Here is a 25,777-nt window from a genome sequence, read left to right as displayed (position 1 = left end):
ACGGGTGGTGTCACAGTGGGGGATCCCCAAAGAACCATTGCTCAGAGGAGCTTTTTTAAAACCCGGCTTACTTCTCATTAGGTGGAATAGGTAGTGCCCCACGATGCTCTTTGAAGATATCACCAATCTGGTGTTGGTGACGTTTACGTCACCGTCACATTAATAACGTCATTAAGATGCCCGTGGGATCCACAGACGCCTGGTCCGAGGCCCTGCCGTCAGCACAGCAATTTTCCATAGTCGGATCACGCTATTCCCCATCAAAAAGTGTAAATATATCGCAGTTGAAAAAATAAACACATTCCAAAGCTGCTGCTTTTACACTCGGCCTGCTTCCATTTCCTCTGTGCCGCCCAAGGGGGTCTCTCCTTGTATAAATACAATTAACCTACAGCTTTAATCAATGGGAAAAGAGATGGAGGATGATCTTCGGGATTTTCAGTTTCGTAAATATTTCGTTCCCTGTACTCAGAGCAACAAAAGGAGGAAATAAAAGCCGAAAAAAGTGTCCGCGGCGGGGCGGGGGGGGTTTGCTGCGCAGCTGGTTGGCCTCAGTAGTGACCACCTGACACCGAAATTCTTTGTCTCCTTTTGCAGCAGCCAAGAGCTTGCTGAAAAAGCCGGATGGAGTTAAGGTAGGTTAAACACGCGCTTTAAAATATTCTTTTATTAGTCACCACCTATCTGTAACTTCTGCCAGTTTTTAGAATTGATGACTGTTACTTCTTTGCTTTATAGAATTGGTTAATAGGCGCTTCTTGCCGTATAGTTGAAGTGATTTAAAGTTAGGAGGTGAAGCCTAAAAAATGAAATAAAAGAAATATTTGAAAAGCAAGTATTTTATAAGGGGAAGACAGAAAAACTACTGGAGAAAATGCTTTTCTTGCTGTTTTAATGAAGGATGATTGTGTAATTAATGACTCGGTGTTATTAATTAGTTTATAAACATAAATAACGGATTGGTGGCGGGCACGTTAGCTTTTTAGGCATCCGTGTTTATCTGCAGCGCTCTCGCCTCCGTGTTTCCCCTTGAGTTTGCATTAGATTTCGTGGAAGACCAGAAGTTTTCTGGTAGGCTTGGCTCCACATGAGGTGTCTTCTGCCAGATGTACTTGCTATATTTGGCAGAACTTGCAGGGTTTTTACTATCTCAACAAATCAGCTCGTCCTGACCGATAGACCTTGCTAAGAAGGGAACATTTTGGCAGCTTTCAGACGTGATTGAGAGCTCCTGTTCTCACGTCAGCAGATCCTGCAGGAGGAGAGATGCTTCACAAATGACCGTTCTGGATAAATACTTTGAAAAACAACCAGAGGAAAAAAAAAAAATATATATATATCGCTCAGCAATGAAAAAATATTTTATTTCTTTTCTTGGAGGACTCCTGAAGACTAAAATAAGTGCCTCAAGCTTTCATTATACAATTCGAAAGATAGTCTTCTGTGCTCTGTGTGTTTACTCAGAAGTGTGTCTTTGACCCGAATTTTAATTTTCTATTTAATCTTAACTTTTTACTTTTCGACAAAACGTTGTATCCTTAAATACCAGATTCATAGTATATTTGTTCTTGCTCTCCCACATACACACGCTTTTCCTATCCAAAAAAAAAAATAATCATGAGACTGACTGAAAAATGAAGCGAGTACACTACGATTTTGGTGCTTCTCACTGCCGAGTAGTAGATATCCTAGTTAAATGGAGAAGCAGACATTCGGTACTCTTCTCTCATTCCTGTGGAAAACCCTTAATGTGTTTCATTGGGGAATATATACATTTTATGTACTCTTATCTGACCAGCTTTTTCCTTGTTAAATATCATTCCTCCTACAGGTCTACGATGGTATTTGTTATATCTCAATTATAATATTGGAACCAATTGTTGCCAAAATTTTGCCTAAATTATGCTTGTTGGGATTGGATACGTTGGTGTTGAGCACATTTGGTGTGTCTGCTGTTTGCCTGCATGGTCATGTGGAGCAAAGGGAGTAAATTTACATCTGGGGAAGTCTTATTTTTGACATTTCTGTTACTGAGATACTAGATACTCCGTAGCATTTTTCCAGCCCTTCCTACAGCTTAAGCTGTCTTTTTCTTTAAAAAAGAAAAAAAAAAAAAAGCCAAAACAGAAATATACTGTACTCCATGCATTGATAACTTCAAATCCAACCAGTCACGTTTTCTTCTTTTCCTTTCTCTCTGACTGGTCAATTCAGAAAAGGAAGTCCAGTTCGAGTGTTCAGATGATGGTGAGGATCTTTATCGACAGATTTTTTTATTTTTTTTTTTTTCCTCCTGTGAAACGTTCACACTTAGAACTATCAAGCAGTTGCGTTTAGTTTTGGTAACATACCGTGAGAAGCTGCAAGACCTTAAAGTACAAGCTGGTGGATTCTAAGCCTGCAGTTGCTATATGCCGTCCGCAGTGACTTGTTCTGCAGTTCTTTCAAGCAAGTTTTTTCTTTTTAATTTTTTTTTTTAACCTGGGGACATACGAAAACAAAAAAGTAGATGTAACATGGGCCAACGCAGCTGTCCTTAGTAAATAAAAACAGTAACAAAATAGTCATAACAGCCGTCTATTAATTTTTAAAACCTCCTTATTTTAAAAGCTAATGGCATTAATACCACAAAACGTAGCACCAACCACATTGCACGGTGAAATAGTATCGCTTTACTTGAGCCACTGGAGACCAAGATGCCACGCTGAATGCTCAGGAGTTAAAAAAAAAAACCAATTTCACGGCCTTTCCATACTACGGTTTCCCAGCTAACTTCCCTCACAGCTCAGGGCTTTGTCACACGATGTCCCGACTGACGGTCAGTCTCAGTAACCCTTCTTCCTCCTCAGCCTGCTCTACACTCTTGTGTTCAGTTGGCCTCTGTGATCCCGCACGGCGACCTGCTCTATTCCTGTTTATTTTGGGTTTGAATATGACTTTTGAGATGTCCGTGATGCTCAGCTGTGATGTCCCGGCCACCTTCTGCCGGCAGAGAGAAGGCAGGTACCCCTCATCCACGCCTTTCGCTAGGAAGTCCAGCCGTCCTTCAAAAGCAAAAATGGCTGGTGATGGCTAAGCAGAGATGTAGATGTACAGGTAAAGAGTCTGTTCTTTGGGTGAACATAGAATTTCAGTGGCAGAGGATCTCAGCGGTAGCAGCGTCCCCATGAGGGTCGCCGGAAAGGTCTGGTGGGGACATCTCTAGTATCCCAAACACGAAGCGTGCTTGGACTTTCGGTTACAGCAGTACCAGGGGAAAGGTGAAGTCCCAAGAGACAGGTTTTGTTTCTTAAGATATTTTTATAATCAGTTGAACAGAAGACCGATAGTGATTCTACAGTCATGCCCGGCTGCTTGGGGCGTTTGTGTGTGTCTGTCCTGCATCGCTGCCAGACCCAAGAGAGTGGCTTTCGACAAGCGAGGCATTGATAGAAAAGTTTTCCTTCTTCGCAACAAATAGGTGGTCACCACTTAAGCACGACCCAACTTCAGAATAACTGTTTCATGTGAAAATACTTTACCCCTTTTGGAATCATTTCCCTTTGCCGTTAAAAAGATATGCAATATATACACCATGTGTGTTCATATATTAACAAAAGCACACGTCCGTGTTCTATGAGAGAGAGAAAATGTACAGGCTTAGTGCTGTTTTCTCTCTTAAGTTTCAAAGGGTTTTACCAAGTTCTGTTTGCACAGAAGAAATTACTGTGTTTGGAATTACGTTATCTCTTTCTGCTTTTGCTAATGAATGCCGTGTTCTTGATACCTTACCGAGAAGTTCTGAATATATTTCCTGCAGTTTTCAGCAGTAGCTGTAATGGATATTGTTTATTTTTATAGGACTTTCACCAAGGGAGTAGGGAACCAGGCCTGCTCTCCTTACTCAGGCAAAATTGGAATTGAAATTTGATTTAACCTGTTTTCGTTACGTATTCAACAACAAGCATTCGTTTGGCATATCGCTTTTATTTTTTGTGTCGAGCTACTACTGAATAGGACTGTATGAAATCTAGTGAAATCTTCGCTTCTTTCCTTGTGTTTTTGCTTCGTGTCTATCTGCCTTTTGTTCGGGCCTTTTTATTCGTAGTCTCTTGATGACTGCCCAGTCATAAAAATATGAACTTGAAGTTACACAACTTGGTATGCGATTTTTCTCTCTATTTGGAAGATATAGTCTGCCGTCGAGCAGCGTTGTATGTGTTCTCATTATTCCACGGTTCTGCTGTAGAACTTTGATTCACTGAAGTGGTTGGTTTGGGTTTTTTGAAGGTTTTTTCCTGAGTAAGGAGCCTAGGTTTTGCCCATCGCACGGTCCCATAAATATCGAAGCAAGTTAGTTGATATATAAAATAATCGCTAATACTTATGGCTCCCCATGAATAACTTTACGCACAAAGGTATTTATTCTCTCCCTGTCGTGAGTTCAGACACTGCTGCAACTTATGGCTGTAATTCTGAATAGATAAATTACATTTATTTGACAATAACTAGGGCACAAACTTAAACACTTGAAACTCAGTAATGACTCGGATTTTCTCTTAATGACAACTTCTGTAGAAAGACTGTTGTTAAAAAAAGAAAACCTACTGTTTCTCATCCTCCTGCAGCAGAGCACCGTGAACTTTGATTTTAAATCAAAGGAAAATATTATTCTTCTATATGGGAGAATGGTTCCTATCGCAAATATTACTAAATAACATTTAGTGTCGAAATAACAGTCCCTGACATTAACGAACAAGACTACTTTATATTCTTCAAAGCCAGTTAAATGCTGGTTAAGATAAGGAAATTTGCAGTCTGTATTGAATTAATGCAAATCCTGTTGACGTTTCCATAACCTAGACATCAGTAAGATTCAGGCTTGATTCCTGCAGTCCACAAGTCAGCTGCCACACCGCTACCAAAGTCAAATAATCATCACAAATTGCTGAGGAGTTGGAGTTGGGTGAGTTTCCCCAGTGGTGCCGACTTCCGAAGGCTTGGCTTTGGCAAAGCCCTTGGCACAGACGACACTTCAGCGTTACCCCGCCTGGCTGGGCTGCTGAATAAATGCTTCATCTGAGACTACAGAGTCATCGGGAAGTTTAAATCAGAAGTCCAGTGTGTCATACGCAGCTCGGTTTGGTCCACTGTTCCAGGACTTCCTCTTTCTTTGTGCCTTTTCATTTGCGTTACTTAGCATATCGCCATTTTCTAATTGGTTTAGAAAGGCTTTTCTTTTAGAAGAAAACATACCAAATTTTCACGCCAAAATTTGCTAGAGTTTGTTTCTTTAAATGCAGAAGCTAGTTCCATTTTTACAAAGATCCACTAACTAAATAATTTTGGACTTTTTTTTCCCCTTTGTTTTGAGCATTTATTACTGAGTACCATGACTAGAAGGTTCAGTAGAACTTTTTTTTGTTTGGATTAAAGTCCGTACAATATGTATCTGCACACTCAGTTCCGCATGCCGCTTTGGACTGCTCTTGTTAAAATCAGACATGACCCAATGTACGTAATTTTTCCTAATTATTGTTTGAAAAAAATGTACGTATTTCACACTAGTTTTACAATACTTCAGTCTTGCTTCTCAGTGCATGTAAAAAGTGGCTGTGGGGACATTATTTTTAGTATTTCGGTTCTTTTCGTACCACGGTATTTATGAAAGCTGGTTCTTAAAAATGGATTTAAAGAATCAGATACCTTTAAACTTATTGCTAAACAGTTTAATTTGAATTAAAACTTCATATAAGTCAGAGCCAAAAGTCCCGTAAAAGCGTAGTACTGCGCTAGTCTTAAGAATTAACATGATGATTAACAATGTAAAGTTAAGCTGATATCTACTGAGCTGTGGACGGAGATACTCTAGTGTGAAACCTTACGCCTTTGGGTTGTAGTACCAAAATTGAAAGGCCGACACACCTGTTACTGCAGGGTTCTTGAGACTGCAAAAAATCACAGCTGCCAATTATTTTTGTCTAATTATTTTTGTCTAAAATACCACGAAAAAGCTAAAGGGCCCCCAGTCTCTTTTCTGTTTATTCGCACCTGGAATTGGGTATATTTATTCAAATCCGTTCCCAGAAGAAAAAAACCAAATCTATAGATTTCTGGAGAGCTATGAGTAATCAAATACTATTAGTGTTAGTGATAGGTTATTAGAAATAAAGACCAACTGGGTGCAGTTATTTAGTACTGTTGCCTGTCAAGAAATCGCAGTGGCTATTTAGGACTTTCTTCAAACCCGTATTGATTCTTTACTCTTCTTACATGCGATTAGCTGCTGCTTAAAGGCTCTCTGTTCTACTAAGTGTCACAGCTGAAGTCATCTATACCGTATCTATAGACCTTCGTATAGTGCATCTGCAAACCCGTAGCTAGCGTGTTTGGAGGAGTTGCAGCCCGCGATCGGATCTGTTGTTAGCGTTCTTCCAAGTTCATAAGTTCATCTTTCTGTGATTCTTTTATTTCCATATCTATATCTATATAGAGGTATCTATATCTGTATATAGATGTTCTGTACAGAGAGATATAGATACGGTGCCTGCCGCGAGTTCTAAGGCCTGTCTGTTTCTATTTTCTGCATACCTACAGATAAACAACAAAACGAACGTGGTAACCAGCCCCAAGGAAAATATTCCTACCCCGGCGCTGGTATACCTGGAATCTTCCTTCTCATGCTATCTTTGAAGTTTTTGACTGTCTTCTGTTTGTTCTTCCTTCTTTTTTTTTTTTTTTTGTTTTTTTTGTTTTTTTGTTGTTTTTTTTTTTGCTTTTTCATGCATTTACTCCGTTTGCTTTCTAAAAACAGGTTTTGGGGAAAATCTTTTTGTTTGAATTATTATGCTTTTTTTTTTCTTTTTTTTTTTTGTGAGGAAGTCCGTTAGAGCGTGTTTATTAATAGAAAATGTTACGTGGAAGCTGGATGCGGTAGAGTCATAGCGTTTGTAACTGTAGTGGAATTTTTTGCATGCTGTGCCAGAAAGTGAGTAGAATGCGCTTTATGTTGCTTTTAGCTCTTTGCCTGATGACTGTTTCCATCTTTTTTTAAATGCTAACCATTTGTTAAAAAAATAAACAAAAAAAAAAAGCTCGATTGTTTTCTCTGCTTTGTCTTCCTATAAGTATTGATATCGAGGAGAGCTAACAGGATTATTGCTAGGCTACCATAAAAAAGACCTTATTCAGATTTTCATCCCATATTTCCTGAAACTCAGCAGGACTTTGCAAGTCTTCACTGGGATCGAGAGGCATCTGGCGCGAAACATTTTTGCTTGTCGCTCTCACGCTTAAATCTGCAGGAGACATTACTCATTAATGAGCTCCGTTAGGAACATATTACTAATCGGAGCTTCTATTGCAGTCTTGCTTTTATTAGCGGCCTCTATTTCTTAGGCATACGTGGATCACGGGGACTCGGGAATATAAATGCCGGTGCGCGAGTACCTAATTTTGTGAGGTATTGCTTCCCGTATGCCTGCATATATAGCTTTGAAAACGTGGATACGTTCCCCTTGATTTGTGTTGTGGCCCCGGCCCTGGCGCGTACATTGCGAAGTAATTTCTAAGGACCATTTAACAGGTTCCACGTGTGAGCATGTGGCAGTCTGTTCCCAGACGTAGCCATGCACGATGGTCCGGGCTGTAAGTACGCCGGCTAACTGCCATTTCAAAGATTATTTTTTTTAAAGGAAAAAGGGTTTGGGGACATTAAAATGCTGAAAAAGATCTCTCTCGCTTACTTTTACGCTGCTCTACCAGGGCAGCAATTGGTCGTAATCTACATTTTCCAAAACGTGGTAGTATCTGGAGGTGGTTAACTCGTCCTTAACCCTTATCGCTTCGTCTGTATTTTTATTTGATGACTTAATACAAGCAAAGATGCTTAAAGAAAAGAGGTGATTTATGCCCCTTGTGCAAAAGAGAGCCTCTGTGGGTCTGCGGACCTTCAAAGCCCTGTCTGACATCGGTCGTGAATAAGGTCTCTGCATGCTGCTGCATTAGGCGAGATGGTCTTTTTTGCTGGCTTGCCGTTGAGGAAATCTGTGTTAGAGACATCCAGTTTCACCCTCTGGCAACAGTTAACGTTTGTTTTAGCTCTTGTCAGTGTTCAGCATTTGTGAGCTGGCTCTTCTTGCGCTCCCTCACGCTAACGAGAATGTATTTACCAATGGGAACTCTTTTTCTCTTTATTTTGTTCTCGCTCAGGAGCCCCAAACTACAGTAATCCACAACCCTGATGGAAATAAGGTATTCGGAAAGAAGCGACTCCATCTTGCTTTTTCCACACCACACATTTCATCCACTGTTTCCGCAGCAAAAAATTAGGGCCCATCCGGCAACGTATCGAGGAAAATCTCATCCCTGCCTTTGTTTACTCCCGGTGTCTCTTGAGCCTGGGCTCATCTGTGTCCGCCTGCTGAGTGCTGAGCTGCTGGAGCTCAGTAGCGATGGGCAGAGTTGAGAAGCCCGGTGCCACCAGGCTCGGGGACCTGGGGCAGGGGGTGGGGGGGAAGGTCTCTCCTTTCAGCCAAAAATGCCACGGTTTGAGTCGAACCGAAGAACGCTGTTCTCGGGAGTGTGGTGAGACTATACTGGCGGGTTTCACGCGCAGTTGTCACCTTCGATAAAGATGTCATTTCAGTTGATCCCATCGGCTGTTTCTCAGCATGCTTACACACCGTGTCGTCACGTGTCTTTTGCACAGGGCTTTGGTTTCCTTCCATAACATCACTGAGCAGTTTCCCCCCAAAAAAAAAAAAAAATTTAACATTTCAAGTGACAGAGGTCTTTTGATTTTCATATGTTTTCTTCATGCTCTTTTCTTTTTTCTTGTGTATTGTGATGTTTGCGTTTGGCAGCTGATTCCTAAAATGTGTTTTGTTTTGTTTTTTTCATGCATGGACTTGAAAAGGGCCAGGAAATACCATCATTTACATATAACACATGTTCCTAGGTTTCCTGGAAAGAATTTACTCTTCAACAAAAATGTCACTGTTTACAGTGTTGACTTAAAGAATTGACATTTCATTTATCTAGTCTTAACTACTTGTGGTTATTTCATATGAGAAGGATTGACTCTGAGTGAAAAAATCATGCATGCAGACGTTTCTCGAGCATGAAAGTGCCGATGGTGTGTGTTGTGCTTGTATATCCCTTTCCTTTACGTCCCTTGCATCTGTCGAACGTAGAGCTTTTATTTTCACGTTACTACCTTCTCAGCTCCCCGAGTTTAAAACTCAGAGGCAACAAACAGCCTGTGTTTGAGCACCAGTCTAATCTTTATCGCTCGAGCCCACTAAAGACCAGAAAACCCAGATAAAATATTGGCATGACTACATCTACTTGCCTTTATCGCATAATCGTAGCAATTAAAGATACTCGATGTCCCGAAAGGTCACAGCAGACAAACAAACCACTTAATGCGGAGGGTTGCTCCTAAATTTTGTCTGAAAGACTGATCGTTGTAGTATGGCAACTGGAGCGGATGCTTCAATATCACAGGCTACATCTGCCGTGTGAGCTCGTGCGTGGTGTTTACGACTTGTATTTGTGTGTGGGGGGGTTCGTTTACTCATAAGTACTTCAATATTTTAAGTGATAAGAGCATGATACATCTGTGTCGAGCAAGACGTCTTAACACCAGCCAGTTGAGGAAAAGCATGGTGACTTGTTTGGTTTCGTTTGTGTGTGAATTAATTCCTGTAGTTTTCTTTATGGATGCGCATACGTTTTGGTTTTTTTAAGGTCTGAGTAATGCATTAACCGTTTGGAACGTTCCTTTGGCTCAGCCTTGTGAGGACACAGTAAATAAAGGGCACTGTCAAATTTACCTTTTATCGTTTGATTGTAACAGCCTTTTAAGAGTTAAACGCAGTACGGGTCCTACCTTCGGTCTCTCAGGTAACCATAGACCAGTTAATTCTTTTCAATATTGAGCTGTGAATTAAAAAAAAAAAAAAAATTACATTGATTCTACTTTTCAAGAAAGTATACAGTTAAAAAAAAAAAAGTTTAAAAATTTTTCAGCTTTCTAAAACCGTTTAGATTTAAACAGTGTTTATTTTTAGATCTAAAACTATGAGATTTGACAGTGCCCCGTTGAATTTGCCTGTAATATTTCATGTTTCTGGTAATTTGTGAAAGACTGAGATACAGAATCCTTGCCTTTTTAACAGTGTGGTGGCTTAAGTGTAAACTGTCTGATAGATGAGTCATTCCTCCCGGTTGGTTGAAGAATACCGCTCCAATACCTTAGTTTGTCAAAGTCGTTACGGTGTATTTACCGATTCTCCAGCTCCTTCCCAATTTTCTTTTTTTTTAATCACCAAAACAGTATAAAATGACAAATCTGATTGTATATCATCAAAATCACTGGGAGGCTTCGTTTTCATATACACGGCGTAAGGCCTATGAGCAGAAAAACGTAAATGGGAGCATGCAGGAGTCTGCGTATTTAAAAGTTGGAACGGAATGACTTACTCTGCACAGTTGGTTTAAACACTAAGCTTAAAACGGCAAGCTTTCCCACTTGGCTGAGGTAATTCATATAACATTTCAGATGGACTTTGTACGGTTGGACGCTAACGAAAAAAATAAAGAAGTTTCCTTTACGTTCCTGTGAAGTAAAAGCATTAGAGAGCGGGAAACGGATTGATGTTTCCCTGCGGTAGAGAGTGGCAATGTCCGACATCGGTTTCGGGTGGAAATGTCTTGATCGGTGTGTGAACCATTTGTTTGTGAGCTCCATCCCACCCCGCTTCGAGGCTTTGCATGGTACCTGTAACTAACTCTCCTCGGCAAAGGCACCCAGCTAAGGCTTGGCTTGGTTTATACATTCTGCTTCTATTTACTTCTTAACAGGAGTCGACAGAGAGCTCCAATACCACCATTGAAGACGAGGATGTGAAAGGTACGATTTTAAGCTTGAAACATTTGGAGAAGCAATAACGGGAGTTATGGGCATGTATTCCGTTAGGTCATTAAACACAGAAACTCCTAATGAATCTTAAGAGACAATACTATTTTTCCTTGTTTAAAAGAAATCACCTTTATGCCTTTCTGTGTTACTTCTGGCGTGTTTTAGACCTACCTTTGACTTTTCGTTTCCCGCAACACCATTTGCCATGATGTTTTGGGATGAAGAGTATAAAGTTACTGCTTATTAACTAACGTACTAGTTACAGTAATAATAGCAGTAGATTAAAAATGCGTTAAGTCAGTGCTTTGTAACGCCTACTTAATTTATGTACTTTTAGCATGCAGTTGTGTTTTGGGTTTGCTCTTTTTTGGTTTTGGATGACACCGTTTTAATTTTTATTCTGTTCAGATGCCAGTGTTTTTTCATGTTTCTCTTTTGTTCTGTCCATACACTTATTTTAATCTTCTTTTACTCTTCAAAAAACTAAAATCAGTAATTTTTTTTTATAAAATTAGTTCTGTAACTTCACAAATATGGGGTTTGTTTCCATTTTTCCCCCCTAAATGTTACACTGTGATGTTCCTCACGCTTACTCTAATAACGTTCTGTCTTAAAACAAAGGGGTTTTTTTTTTTAAAAAAAAGAGTATTAGGTTTGTGTATCTCTGATTCACAGAAAAGGTGGTTTTTCGGCCTCAAAGAACAATGTTATACGTACAGGTGAAGCGCAGGCCAGAGGTGATAGTAAAGATAAAATGTGGAAATGGAAAAGAGAATTTGTAGCGAATTATTGTAACGTGGGGTTTGCTTTCTGTTGGAGGTGTTAGAAGGCCAAAGTCACCGTTAAAAGCGTGTATTAGCAGAGGTGGGCCCTAAAATACGGACTCGAATCCACTTAAAGAGCATCGTTGGCCTCTGAAGAGCACGGGAGCGTTTTACAATTCAGATGAGATTCCACCGTAAAGTCATTAGAATCGTATCAGAAGTATCTGGCGCTTCGTTTCTGGCCGGTAGAATGGGTTCTGTGTACGTTTGATAACAATATCGGTATCGCCAGGGATAATGAATTACGGCGGAAGCATGAAAGCACAATCTGCGGGCAGCGGCTGCCCAAGGAGCGCCCGGTTGGAAATGCGGATTTATATTTATATATGGGGCACGCACGTCACGGCAGCATAGCTCCAGCGCGGAGGGGAGACCAGAGCCAGCCCGTGGCAGAGACCAGCGTCCCGCCTCTGCTGCTGTACCCTCTAATATCTGCAGCCTGCTGTAATTTTTCCCTATTTTCACGTGGTTGGCGTTCCCTCGGCGGCGAGAAGATTTTTCTATCCGCTGCTAGTAGCGACGCGGCTGGGAATCGTGGCTTCGAGGGCCGATGGAGCCGCGCTTCGCTCGTGAGTTGCTGATGTTGGCCCTTTGTTCTCAAAAGTTCCAGCGAATCGTTTCACCTCCGCTGCAACAAAGTCTTGGCTGCCGGCACCCGCTCACCTTAAATAACGACCTAGTGATAGCGGTTTGAGTTAATGCGGAGTAATGGCTCAGAGAACAATTACAGGTATCTGCGGCTGATGCAGAGGAAAATACGGTGTAATTTACCTTTATTCATAACGCTTTGTGTTTCTTCCTTCAAACCACTGTGTGTAGTTTAGCAACTAACCTCGTTAAATGAACAACTTAATTATAGGGTCTCTGCGTGACGATATCACGTGATGTTATAACAGTAGGAGTTTTATAAAATTCTGCTTGAAGCTTAGCGCGCGGAACGGTGTCTCGGGAATACGGTTGTAAGAAAAACAACAATGAAGACGTTTTGCCTGGTTCTTTTGTAGGATTCTGTAGGATCACGGTTAAGCGCCGATCGGACGGCCACCGTGTCCTTTATTCCCAAACCAGAAAGGAGGATCCTGCGGTGACCGCAGGGCGGAGAGACAAGATGCCGCTTGTGTCCCCCTCTTTGCTTTTACAGATGTAGAGTGTTTAGCGGGGGAAGTTTTCTGTGATTTGTGGGTTCCTGACCCGCTGCTGCATTGTAGTGGTGCAAAGGGCGTAATGAAGCGCCGGAGAGATCATGACTCCAGAGAGACCACGGCATCGTGTATTTTCTGGAGCCTGCAGAAGCAGCTGAAAGCTGTTAAGCATGCTGCGGCAGAGCAGGCTGGTGTTGCTCTTCACCTGCTCTGGTGGGAAGGTGGGATGCTTCCTCCCCGCTGAGAATGACGGTTTGAAGCACTTCCATCGTGGATGATCCACGATACAGCCTGTTTCAGCATCAGGCCCACACGGCGGTACCGCGGCCCTGTTCACCAGGCACCAGGGGCACGGTTTATTCCCATGTAGAGGGATTTCATTTTATTTAAAAAACAAATATCCCCCTGCCATTAACTGCGTGCAAGCTTGCTTGTTTTTCGCTTTTTAGTATTCCTCTCGCACTTTCAGTCTTTCCACCGGAGGCTGCTTTTCAGATTGTTTTATGATAAATTAAAGCTAAGGGTACCCCTAGGGTGTAATTTCTAGAATGATTCAGGGAATAGGCAGTCCTGCAACCCTGACAGCTATTGTAAGCTCAAGCTTCGTGCTGTAGCAAGGCACTTAGGAAAGATGTTTTCCCCTTTCACCAAACTGGACTTCTGGATGTAGGTTTTCTAGGAGAAGAGTGAGGAGGCTGGTTTTTTGTCAGGAGCCGGCTGCTGGCTGCAGAGGGAGAGAAGATGCGGATAGGGAGGAATGGATTTCAGAGGAAAGAGAGTGTTCTCTCAGATTACTGACTGTCTGGGTCCTTAGGCGTATGCTCAAGATGATGCTCGTCACCAAATTTGAGATCTAGAAGGAATGCTCCCCACCTTAGGTGGTCCAAGGACCTTAAAAATCTTTTTGCTTTTCTTCACAGCATGGAGCACGACCCGGGGAGAGGCTGTCTCCTTCCTGTGAAGGAGAAGGGAAATGGGGATGCCGCTCTGGAACTAAGTGATAATAGCATGTTTTGTAGTATTGCAGTACAGAATTGTAGACTGGTTTGGGTTGGAAGGGACCTTAAGGATCATCCAGTTCCACCCCCCTGCCCTGGGTAGGGACACCTCCCACCAGCCCAGGTGGCTCCAAGCCCCGTCCAACCTGGCCTTGAAACCCCTCCAGGGACGGGGAATGACTCTTCTTTGCCAAGGAGTGCAATCTCCAGTTATTCTAACACCCTGCCTAGGTTGCACAAAAAGGCCCAAGGTTTCTTCCTTTGTACAGACGACCAGCCCACACGTATTTAAAACATTCAGCTCTGCATCAAGCGGTTTCCTTATTTTTTTAATTGATTTGGCTCTTTAAAGCTGTGCGGATCATGTGAGGCTGCGTGGGATATAATATCTCCGGCACAGTTGCGGTTTTGTGCGCCCTGTGGGAGTGCGTGCACATATGCATGTCTGTACGAAGTATTACAAATGTTGTGATTCATTAAGAAAGGTAGCAATTAAGGAGAAAAAAAAAGGTCTTCGATGAGCTATCACAAATGTGTCTTTAGGAACAGGTTCTCATATCTGTCAGGGAATGCATGAAGTATTCCCCTCTCATGTCAGGATCTCACCCTATTTTCGCTTTTGAAGGCAGGTATTTTAACTCGAAGACAGTAAAATCAGGCTTATTTTTCAGTTGTTATTTATTGAAAATCTTAGCGTCTGTAACTTTGTCTTGCTTGTGTATGCGTTTCACAGAATCGCCCAGAATTTACATCTTTTAGGACCGGAACATATTTCTTTTACTAGGAACAGCGCTTGGCAACCAATAGCGAGCTTTAATAATTCAAGGAATAAGCTAATTGTAGAATTTGAGTCTGAAATTACTTGAAGGTTCCTTGCTGACATAAATTTCTGACACTAACCATTGATCCAGGGCTTATCTGCATGACAGCGATCCCTCCTAAGTGCAAGGAGAGGAGCGGACGGAAAGAACATACGGAAAACTGGACCGGAGGCAATGCCTTCTTCTGGGATTGCTCGTGGGATTTCTCCTTCCTGGAGTAATGAGACGGGAACTCTCGGGCAGCATCTCTTTGATATGAGATGGACGCTTTTTTTCAGTAACGCCGTAGAATGCCATCGTTATTTTAGCCGGCAATGCACACGGGCTTTTATAAAGCCGAGTTGATAAATTTGTCATGGTCAGGAAATGTAGATTTCGCCTGGTATTTTATTGCCCCCAGAAATGAATTGATGAAAAGCACTAGTAAGAATGACGATTCCCTTGCTGCCTTGTAAGGCACTTAGAGATTAGATAAACTCTGGCTAATCTGTGCTACTCACTACATCTCGAAGGTACGTCGCTTCGAAACACTAACCCTTCAGGAGGCAGGAATTTTCCTGTATTTTGCTAACTTATTTCCTTTTATACCTGTTGTTTTTATTTCAGTTAACAGTAGAAAGAAGCCAATTTAAACAAATCCGTTTGGAACATACTTGCCTGACGAAAAAACTTCAAATTTCTAAGAACATTTTTTTTAAAAGCTCTTTCAAAACCCTGTATATCTCATTACTGGAGAGAGGGATAAATCTGCGCTGGCATCTGAACAGAGGCAGTTACGGCTACGACCTTTACAACTGTTCTTTGGCACCCACGCTGCCTCCCAAAAGCACATCATTAACATTGTTTGTCTGCTCAAAAGATTTTATAAGTTCTTGTTGCTTGTGATTAAATTATCGTTATTTTTCTTTTGGCCTTCTCCTTTTTTTTTTTTTTTTTTTCTTCCCCCCCCCCCCCCCCCCCCTTCACATCTACTTGACCCTCATACAGCTCTCACAAAGGAGGGTGACACGGAGAGGCTGTGTTCCACCCACCATCACTCCTCCTCTTCCATTGCTTCTTCATCCCGGTGGTCACCACCCTTGCCGTGCCCCAGCGGCCGCTCCTGCTGCCAGTGCCTGCTGAGGAGTCTGGTCACCCTCTACCTCGTCATCTTTGTTTGTTCATATGTTGTGTTTCTTTCCATCAATTCAGCGGGCAAGTCCACGAAAAGCGCAAACTCTGAGAGTCATTCGCTTGAGTCTGAGCTCTCCCACTCCACTCCTTCCTCTGTGCTGTGTAAGTTGAGAGACTCATCTCCCCAGATGATCTCTTTTGCCTCTCCTCCTCTTCCCTCCCCATCACCTGACAGTAGCACAAGAAAGGTCGATTCTGTGATCTGTCTGATCTAGGAATGACCTTTCCTTAGGGTTTACAAAAGTACGGACTGTATTTTTTTAGATATTTATTTCTTGGCCAGGCTTTTTTAATTGTAAAAATACTATCATCAGCTCTATAAATTTGTCTTTCAGAAAGTTGTGTCGTGCAGAGGTAATCTTCACAGCAGTTTTCAACTTAGAGATAAATTTCCCTCTCCCCTCTGGCTCGGATCCTGGATAGGGTCTCCAGATTAATTAATTACCTGTTACGTTTGTGTATGCCATGAAGGCACTTCCTTCAGCATCACCATTGATAAACCAACCCCAACGCTGCTGTGACAGCTGTCAGCTTGCCGCAGTGATTCGTGACAACTGAAAAGTTTCATGCTTTGCTTAGGAGGAGACCTGTGATGACTGGTCACCAATTAACTGCAAAGGAAATCGTTAGGGTGAGGAGACTCCGTTTGAGCAGTTCAAATATGAGAGGAAAAAGGCATTGTGTTACTAGCTTGCGTACTGGTAGAACATAAAAGGCCTGGGTAGATGCATTTCTTGTTTCTAAATTAACTCAGAAATTCTTCAGAAATTCTTTGGAGGGACCTTGTGAGTTGGAACGGGGAATGACTTCCCAGGAATGTAGGTTCCGCTTGCGGGATGCTGGTACTGCATCCCGTGTGTGTTAGGGCAGTCGCGCTGGTCCTAAGAAGGGGCATTTGCAGCGGTCAAGGCGAGATCCAGACGGGCCCTTGGAAAGACAGGCTGAGCGTAATTGGCCTGAACCTTATGTTAAATTCGAGCGGAATTTTTGGTAGGTGCAATTAATGCAGGTGAGAGGGGAATCGGTACCCGAGGTGGTGGGCTGTCTCCGGTCACGGCTGTTGACAGGTAATGTTGAAAGAGCAGCTTCATTCCAAGGGAGAAGCTGGGTCGTCTGTGTCGATATATAGATGACTACATATCAAACTAGAACTACAAATACCGACAGCGCGATCCATACAGAACCTTAGAGAAGAGAGGAATTAATAGGAAAGGCATGGACCTGTATAACATTCAAAGCTAACACATCAGGAACACGTGCCGTAAGGTATACGTCCCCAGAAAAATCTTATCACGTACCCAACGTTTTCAGATCCGAATGCGAGCAGTCTCACATTTCCTGCTTCATTGGGTAGTTAATAGTGCCAAGACCACTGTTAATGGTTAAACATAAGCGTTCATTACTAATTTTTCTTACCAAGTTGAGGAACAGAGGCACCTCAGGTAATACCGCCGTCCTTGAAAAAGTAGATTATTTTAGTTACCCTGAAAGAGCGTGGTGCGGAAATGGCATGGTACGTATATACCGTGACATTTTAAGAACGTGAACAACCTCATATTTATTCTGCTCGTTCTGTGACTTCAGAAACAAGCACGCTTCTTCGCCACTTTGTTCCACACAAGAAACTTCTCAAAAATCCTATTAAATAGCGCAGGTAGAATTCCGTTTGAGGAATGCAACAACCATCAAATTAAGCAACCACCTACTGTGAGGCAGGAAGAGTTTTAGGTGAAATTATTCCGGGGAAGCTCCTTGGTGGGGACATGGTGGTACTACTACACCTGGTAGTTAGCCTACCGACTCGGGTTTGCTTAGATGATTTACAGATTAGAAAGTTAGAATTTGCCAAAAAAACTAGTAGGCAAAACAGCAGAAGTTAACCCAGCATTTGAATATTCATCCCAGTAAGAGGGAATATTTAATTCCGTTAAATAACTAAGTTTAGCGACCAAAGAAACTGCAAAGTCCCCGTAACCTCACCTGTCCTCAACTTAGTTTGAAAAATGCGTGTTTCTGGTATAATACAGTTTTAGAAATGGCTGCGATAACGCTGTGTTTCCTGTAGCTGCACGTTTAATAGGGATCAGCAGCCCCCTGGCCTGAGAAAATTCAGAGAACCAAAAGTAGTTATTGTTTACCAAGAAATAGGATTAATTCAAGTACGAGTAAAAAGAATTTCGGTGCTGAGAGCAGACATTAGGAATATGATAGGCTATTATTATAACCTGCCGGTGTGGCTAACGGGAGATGTGCTTGTGCTAGCCTGGTTTGGAAGCGGAGTTTTGTTGGCGTGGCTCTAACGATCTGATTCAGAACGCCGATATCTCTGCAGTATTACTATAGAGAAGCTACCGGAGTTGTGTACATTTGGCAGGCTTACCTTCGCTGGAAAGAAGATAATTGCTACGAACAGCTATAGGGATGAGTCATTTTCAGTAGCAGCGAGCGATATTAAAAAAATCGGTGAAAGCTAGTACGGCCGAGACTGTTTTTGGTAAACTACCTGGGAGTCAGAGGGCTTGCTGGAGACGGTGATACAGTGATTCTGATTTTTAAATTACATCACGGGGAGAGCTCAAATCAGTGTTTTCGAAGAGCAGATTTGAGAATGTAGAAGGAACAAAAAAGAAAAAAAACTATACCGTGAAGTCAGGCTACAAAGTTGAGGACGGGAGGTGGTGGTCAGAGGCACGTGCAGTTTCCTTACGTCCAAAGCATCTGGGAAATGAGCTGGGCTGCAGCGATGAGCCGGATGAAAACCCGGTACCTGACAGCACAGCGGTAAGGTGGCAACTGAAATGGTCTGTGGTGTTAGCTCCGTGGAGTGTGAAACTGAATTCACTCTCTGTTTGTTGTTAAGTAGCAATTATTACAATTGTCGGTATACGTTATAAACAAGAAAAATACTGATTTCTTAGCTGGTAAACTTGATAGGTTTTAATCTGCCGTCACAGACACGGGGAAAAGGATGATGCAAACGTGGCGTGTTGAGGAAGGATTACCATATAGTTAAAGTTTTAAGTCCGGAGAGTAAAACATCTCCATTCCTGTGCTTGAGGTATCGAGGAATATATTTTTAAAGGTAACGCAGTTTTCCTATGAGTGAAATAGGCAAATGCCACATGTCTTGGAATTATTGTTTGGGGAGGAGGAGGATTATTATCATTATCATTATCTCAAGTCATCTCATTGCTTGTTAAAGCTTATTTAAAAGGAAGGAGATGTAGAATTTAAGGTTATTATTGATTTTTCCATTGTAAAGCACTAGTGGACAACAAGAAGCTTTCTCTGAACTGGTGGAGTGATTAGGTAGGAGCTCAGTTTAAATTAAAAATGTGCACAGCGGCAAAGCTTGTTAATGTCTCGGTTATCCAGACTTTAAGCATCATTTCTGGAGACGGCAGCCAGATTCCATGATTAATGTAAGATGTTGAGAAACCTTAGTGCAGTATCTTGTAAGCGCGGTGACCATGACGCAGCTTTGTTCTGCATCTCTAGGCGATTTGTCATTAAAAAATAAACATTTGCCACACGGTATAAATATTAGTGTAATTGTATGGTAGCTCCAAGGAGAGAGCATCTTTAGAAATAATCAATTTCATAGAACTAAAAAGAAACTATGTAGGGCACGTGACAAGTTGCTTAACATCACGTTATGCTAAAGGTTTAAAAAGGAGATGCATTCACTTTGTTTGATCGGTTTTGTCAGTATAGGGTGGAAAAGCCCTGGGATAATTTTTCAGAGACGTTTGTCTACATATCTAATGAATTACGTTTAACCTGTAGGCTGACAGGTTTTCAGACAGGTGAAAGACAGTCGATGGCCTAAAAAAATACCTGCAAACTGTCCGCCTGTATCATAATTTGCTGAATCAGAGGGAATCTTCGGGATCGGCAGGCGCCAGGAGAGAGGCGTTACATGTAAGGTGACAACTCAGATGTCTTAGGTCACATCAAAGTTTAAGCGGTGGGGTGAGAGAGAAGCTCTGATCTTAACGTACGCTAAATTCTGAGGGACTTCTGGAAGTCCCCTGGCTCATGCCTTGTCACCTGAGGGTCTCGGTATTTTTTGACGTAGATCTGAGATTCAATCAGCCGTTTATTCGTGCACCACCACCTTTTATTCTCTTCACAGAAATTACTTTCTTGGAATACTCGTGGAATAAATTGTAAGAGACGCTATCGACAGAGAATTTTTCAAATCTTGGCGTGAAGAGTATGGTTTTGAAAAAGGTTTTGTGATGTTTGCTGTATTCCTCTGCTTTGTAGGGTAGCAGCCCAGGTGGTAAGGTTGAATGACTGGTACATCCACATTGCCAGAGTTCGTTATACAGCACGGGATAAAATTTCTAGTCTCTTCCTCTTCATTTTCAAACTTTGGTTGTTTTCAGAGTATAGAAATGGCATTAGTGGCTGTGTGCTTTCCATCTAATTGCCGTTTGCTGGGACGATGTTCAGGTTAGAAACGAAGCGAGGTCCCCCCAGACCGTTCCACTCAATTTTAGCTGCCCGGTGTCACCTTGATAAGGACTGGACTGTTTTAAAATGATAGCACAATGGGCAGGATTTGTCTCCCCAGATTCAGACATCCTCCACAATGTAGATATCTGTATTTGAGCTAGTTGTCTAGACTCCCTTCAGTCAACGCAAATAGGTCAGATGAGTCACGCTTGTCTTAAATATCTATTTTAGGATATGACGAATCGTGCCCTGAAAGTGCTTATTTCTCTCCATTGACTGTAAGGGAGGGGAGCTGAGAGAACAAACTCACTTGTCTGTACTCATACATGGCCAAAATGTTGTGAGATTAATCCAGTCTGATGTGTACCAAGAAATGGAGTTAAGAGTACCGAGTTGAAAAGTTTTCAGGGTTTTTGGTTTTTTTCCCCGGAGAAACAACATGGGAGCAAAGTAAGAGGCAGAATCATTTTAATCATCTTCGAGTTGCAAGTGCAGCCTGCACCGCGCTTACTTGATAAGCTGTTTTCTGAAAGACCAAAAATATTGGGTTTATCCTTGGCTACTGTGATGACTGTTCCTAGGGTTGTTTTGTGTTAGAAGAAACGTGTCAAAGACCAATAAAAAAAGTGTATTCCTACCTCTGCAAGATCAGTGGGGGTAATTACTAACCATTCCAACACAGTAGTTAGACGGTCGATCATCTAGAGCGTTGATAACAGTAGAAAGATACTCGCAATACGCGAGTGAAGCCTAAGGTGTTTTATTATTTTCAGAAGAAAAATACTGATGTCGATTGGGGGAAAGTGAGTGGGAAATACGGTGGTCAGTCAATTACCAAGGATTCTCTTTCTGCGTGCCACAAAACGTGAAGTTTCTGGCGCCTGTATTTCCGAAGACTTCATTTTCACGTTATCTGCCGCTCGTTTTGATTCCGCCCCATCTCTCAGCAGTTAAAATACCAAAACAGCCATCATTTCTGTGTCATTCTTGTAGATTGAGTTAGCAGATGTTGCCTGGGGCTGCAGGAGGGAAGAAAGGCCCCATAGTTCCCTCCTGGAAAAACAAGCTTTGCTGTTGTTTTGTACTTTCTTCTTTTCCTGTGATAGTCGATTTCACTAGCCGTGAGACTGCACCTTGTACGTTTTAAGGCATTTATAGTCTTAGGTGCCTTTTTGAGTAAATGGCGTTCTTACTTATTTTGTGTTCTTCAGATACTAGCGTTAAAGGTGTTCTTTAATTCTAAAAGATTACCCCCACCCTGTATAGCTGAGCGGGGAAAAAAGGTAGTGAAATACAGCTAGAGGTTAGTAACTCGTTTCAAGTTAAGATATGCGCTACTGCAGTGCTGCGGAAATAATTTTTGCCAGTGTTAGGAAATGTTCCGGGTTTGTTCTTTTCTTCTTATTTGGTCTTTTTTATAGCTCTTCTTCATCATATTTTTTTGCTCGAACTGCCTTTTGTATTAGCCATATACCTGCTCATTCGCCAAAGCAGGGGTCGTATTTTTTTTGAACTGCTGATACCTTCTTACCTTAACTCACTGTCCTTACGGGGCTGAAGGTTATATTTAGAGAGTAGGTCCATGGTCTTGTCTTTAATGGTTTTACTTCACCCGTATTCTGAGGAAAAAATGTAAAAGCTACCATCTTTGCCACACGGGTTTGCCATTTTATGGTAGCTTTCTGCTACGCTACCTGCAGTCCTTTTTCATCATTAGTTTTTCAAGAAAATGGCTCGGCACCTTTGACTTTGTTTAACAATATTCCTCCCTCACACATCAGTTCTTTTAAAAACACCAAACGTATTTTTGCTGAGTAATCCCTTGTTTACAGAGACGAACAAATTTTATGCCGTACTCTTAAGACGGTGTAGATGGGTCTGGCTTCAGTTTTTCAATGGGCTCTTATCTCACCCCTTAAAAAAAGTAGCTGAACCAGTTTTATCAGAATCCCATTGCAATTTTTGAGTTTTTCTCCTGTATCCTGTTTTTGTTATTTATCAGACAAACTCTTACGTGCCGTAAGATTAGATATGGTCCTTGCACTCTGAACACGTGGTGATATTTTGAAGGGAGAGAGTAAGACAGCCATAATACACGTCGCTCGTAATGCCAAAGAACATTTTGGTTCAGTCCGATGGGCTCAGCACATAATTCTCCTAGAATTCAATACAAGCAAAGTTTACGATTGGATCAAAAAGAAAAAAAAAAAAATCAAATTAAAATGGTGATTGTAAGTGACAGTTGGCCGGCAGATGGGAACGGGCCAGATGCCTCTTCCCTAATGCCTCCTGTGTTCGCTTGCTGTCCTTGTGTAGTTTGTAATGTGTATTTTGATGGAAAAAGGTATTGGAGATTTGGAAGAGCGTACGTTAACGTGGAGTCCCTCAACTTTATGATGAAAATTTGCTCATTTTTTTACCACTTTAATAAGTGCCAATTATTTCGGGCAGATGCTGTCTGCAATAAGCAGGACCTCGTTCCTACCAATATGGGTTCATCTTCAGTGCCCTCCCTATTTCTTCCTTTGCGCTAAGGAAAAGGGCGAGTATTTGACTTGATTCACGCGGCCACCGAGTCATGGCTGCATTTTCCTTCCAATTCTCTGCTTCTTGTATTCCAGTTCTTCCCTGTCTCCCTTCTCTTCCTTCCTCCCAGGCTAAAGCTCTGCTTCCTGGAGCATGTATTTATCGTCCAAAATACTTTTGGTCTGTATTTGTACTCGGTCATCCTGCACCCACACGCATACCTACACAGAAAGTATAAAATGCCAAGATCCCCAAAAATCAATTAGCAGGAGATCTGTGTAAAATCACAGTGGCTACTGAGATTTTTAATTGTTCTTCCATCTCTGATGTTACTGAGTCTTTCATACTGCCTTGTTCTTGACCATATTTCTCTTGTAATGTTCACTCTTGCTCTCAAATGAATAAAAAAGGCTGAGACCAAGGCGGGGGGTTTTGCACCCAGGATAAATAATTTCTAAATTATGCTCCACCTCTGCCTTTGGCTCTTAGTCCCTTTCTGCCAGTGAGATTGCATATCGGATTGCTAAAGCGGAAAAAATCTAATTTTCTGATATGTGTGTCGTTATTTGTGTGTTGCTGCAAGGGAAGAGCAGCGTAGTTGCTTTCAGGTACGGTTTCATGTGGTCCCTGTAATTTCGTAGAAGAACTGAGAAATGAGTTGGTAGACAGATGATTTGGCAACATCTCTCTCTTCCTGACGGTCCGCATCGTGAACCGGGAAGTCTTTCCACATGGACTTGAAGAACTGATGTGAGTGCTGGAGTTGGTGATGGATTTGAGCCAGTGATAGCGCCTTCATCTCCTTCACTTCCTCTGCTGGCCTGCGGAGCTTCCTGATGGATGCGGTTTCTATTCCACAGGAAGGTCGGCAGACAGGGCTCTACTGGGTGTTAGCACTGCCCAGAGAAACTTTGCTGGAACCTGGTTCCTAGCAGAAAGCTTCATGAAAACATACGTTCCACTGCAATTTCATTTTGGAAGAAAAAAAAAAAAAAAACAGGAAAAAGAGCAATTTGGGCAATACGGCGCAATCTCACCCTTCTGGGGTTGATGTTGAATTATATCTTGTAATGTAGTACGACATCAAAGGTACGACTGAAGCGCAACATTTTGATTGGGTCCATCAAAATGGTTGTTAAATGTTTGTTAGCAAAAATTGCCGTTCTCATTCATCTTGAAATCAAGTCTCAAAATCTCAAAGATTCGTAGGGAGAAACTGTCGTTGGCATTCCTTTAACTCAGACTATTGAAGGCAGGAACAGATGCCAGCGAGCCAGGTCACCGTCCAACTAAATTGAGCTGTTGCCCAGCGTTCATTTAAAACAAAATAAAAACACCTTCATAAGCCTCTGGGCTTTGATCGCGGAGTGTTGCGTAACAGAATATATTCAGATATTCACTGGTGTTTGCTGTCTCGGAGTACGTATAACGTGTAAGTTAACTGTGGGCTTCTCATGGTAACACTCGGAAAAGAAATGACTGACATTGGCGAAAAAGGGACTATTGCCAATCGCCTCTAGCCCAGTGAAAGTAAAATCACGTGTCCCTGTGGTTTTCTCTCTCTCGCACGTGGGAGCTGCAGTACCTTAGTAGACGTTTTCGTTGCTTACGTTGTTATCTAATAACGCCAACTCATGATTATGTAGCAGCTCGTCAGAGATTCTTACCTCATTTTCCACTGTCTGATTTAATAATTTCCTAGTCTCTGATTGCAGTGTGTTACCGGGTTATTTAATCAAAACCTTTAATTTAGTTGTATGTATGTGAGAAGCCGCGTGCAGAACTTGTGATTTCCTCAGTGCGTGAAGCCGACGTATTCTGGATTTCTTTTTTTTCAGCCTTTTTCTAACACTGCACCGTTGTTTCTGGCTCAGCCGTCCCACCACTTGGCTTGTGCTGACAACGCCATACCGTGTCCACAGTTTGGTCTGTGTTGTTTAAACATATGACAATGGAGCCATTGCTGATCTGCAGTCAAAACAGCTCTTCATTAAAATTTTTTGCTGTTTTGTGAAAAAATTGTGAAAAATAAGGCAATTCATACTTGAAACATTCTTACCCGTCATGCCATCTAGTAGTCAAGAGCTACTCACAAATAGCCATGCTAGACCTTTATATCCACTTTTTTCTCCATCCCTGCTTTCCTTGCTGGTTTCTTTTTGGTGCTTTTTATCTGAATATATGAGGTGGGCGCTTACTAAGAGAGATGGTGGAGCATAAAAGACATGAAAAGGTTCTTTACCACCACGATGCCAGTTCTTCCGGTACAGCATTGGAGACTTCCATTCTGCCTAAGCTCCCCAACGTTTTCTTTTTGCAGAAGAATGTGAGCTCTCTCAGTACTTTGCTTTTAACATTCCAAGTATATTTGTGTGTGTGTGTGTGTGTTAATTATCTAGTCCGCGTGTAGGAGGGTGCAGGATAATTACAACTATTTGCTTGCACAAGACAGCTACTACAGCCTGGTGGCTTGCATTTCGTTTTATTCCAAGCTTAGTCTTCCAGATTGATTTTCTGGGGTTTCAGAAGGAGTTGAGCGTAAGTTAAACGCTTGCAAACATACCGGTAAAATCTTTTTTGGGTTTCCCTTAGCCGTTTAGCGTTCAACTCGCAAAACTCTGTCTTTGAGAGCAGTGCCACTCTGGTTGAACTTCATCGGTATACGGTGAGACTTGACCAAACGGTGAATATACAGTGCGAAAAAGTAGACCCGTGTTCCTCGAAAAGCAAGGTTTTAAAAGTAGAAGTCAGTTTTCAAAGGAACGTCAGATTTTCCTGATAAAGTCGTGGAGAAGACTTGATAAAATCTCTCAGACCTTGCCCTCCTGGAGTGACTGGTGTTGGTAACCGTACCGCTGTGCAGGAATTTGTTTGTTCAGCACTATTTTAGTGTAACTCCTATCAACACTAACAAATACTGAACTGTGAG

At 41.9% G+C, this 25,777-nt stretch overlaps 1 protein-coding gene across 27 annotated transcripts in view; it reads left to right on the top strand.

The window, feature by feature from the left end:
• The window catches only part of CAMK2D (calcium/calmodulin dependent protein kinase II delta), a 158,208-nt gene that overhangs the window by 122,788 nt on the left and 9,643 nt on the right, over positions 1-25,777 (top strand). For 3 of the 27 annotated variants that reach the window (XM_054203072.1, XM_054203069.1, XM_054203073.1), the window contains exons 13-18: positions 598-635; positions 2,215-2,247; positions 6,577-6,636; positions 8,191-8,232; positions 10,846-10,894; positions 15,880-15,963. In XM_054203072.1, the coding sequence (XP_054059047.1) occupies positions 598-635; positions 2,215-2,247; positions 6,577-6,636; positions 8,191-8,232; positions 10,846-10,894; positions 15,880-15,963 (306 nt within the window). The remainder of the gene's footprint in view (positions 1-597; positions 636-2,214; positions 2,248-6,576; positions 6,637-8,190; positions 8,233-10,845; positions 10,895-15,879; positions 15,964-25,777) is intronic. The other 24 variants (XM_054203088.1, XM_054203097.1, XM_054203089.1 and 21 more) reach the window with 18 other exon arrangements.

The sequence above is a fragment of the Rissa tridactyla genome, chromosome 5 (assembly GCF_028500815.1).
Source record: "Rissa tridactyla isolate bRisTri1 chromosome 5, bRisTri1.patW.cur.20221130, whole genome shotgun sequence".
Lineage (NCBI taxonomy): Eukaryota > Metazoa > Chordata > Aves > Charadriiformes > Laridae > Rissa > Rissa tridactyla.
Note: the sequence above shows the minus strand (reverse complement) of the source record. Positions and strands in the feature narration are given on the sequence as shown.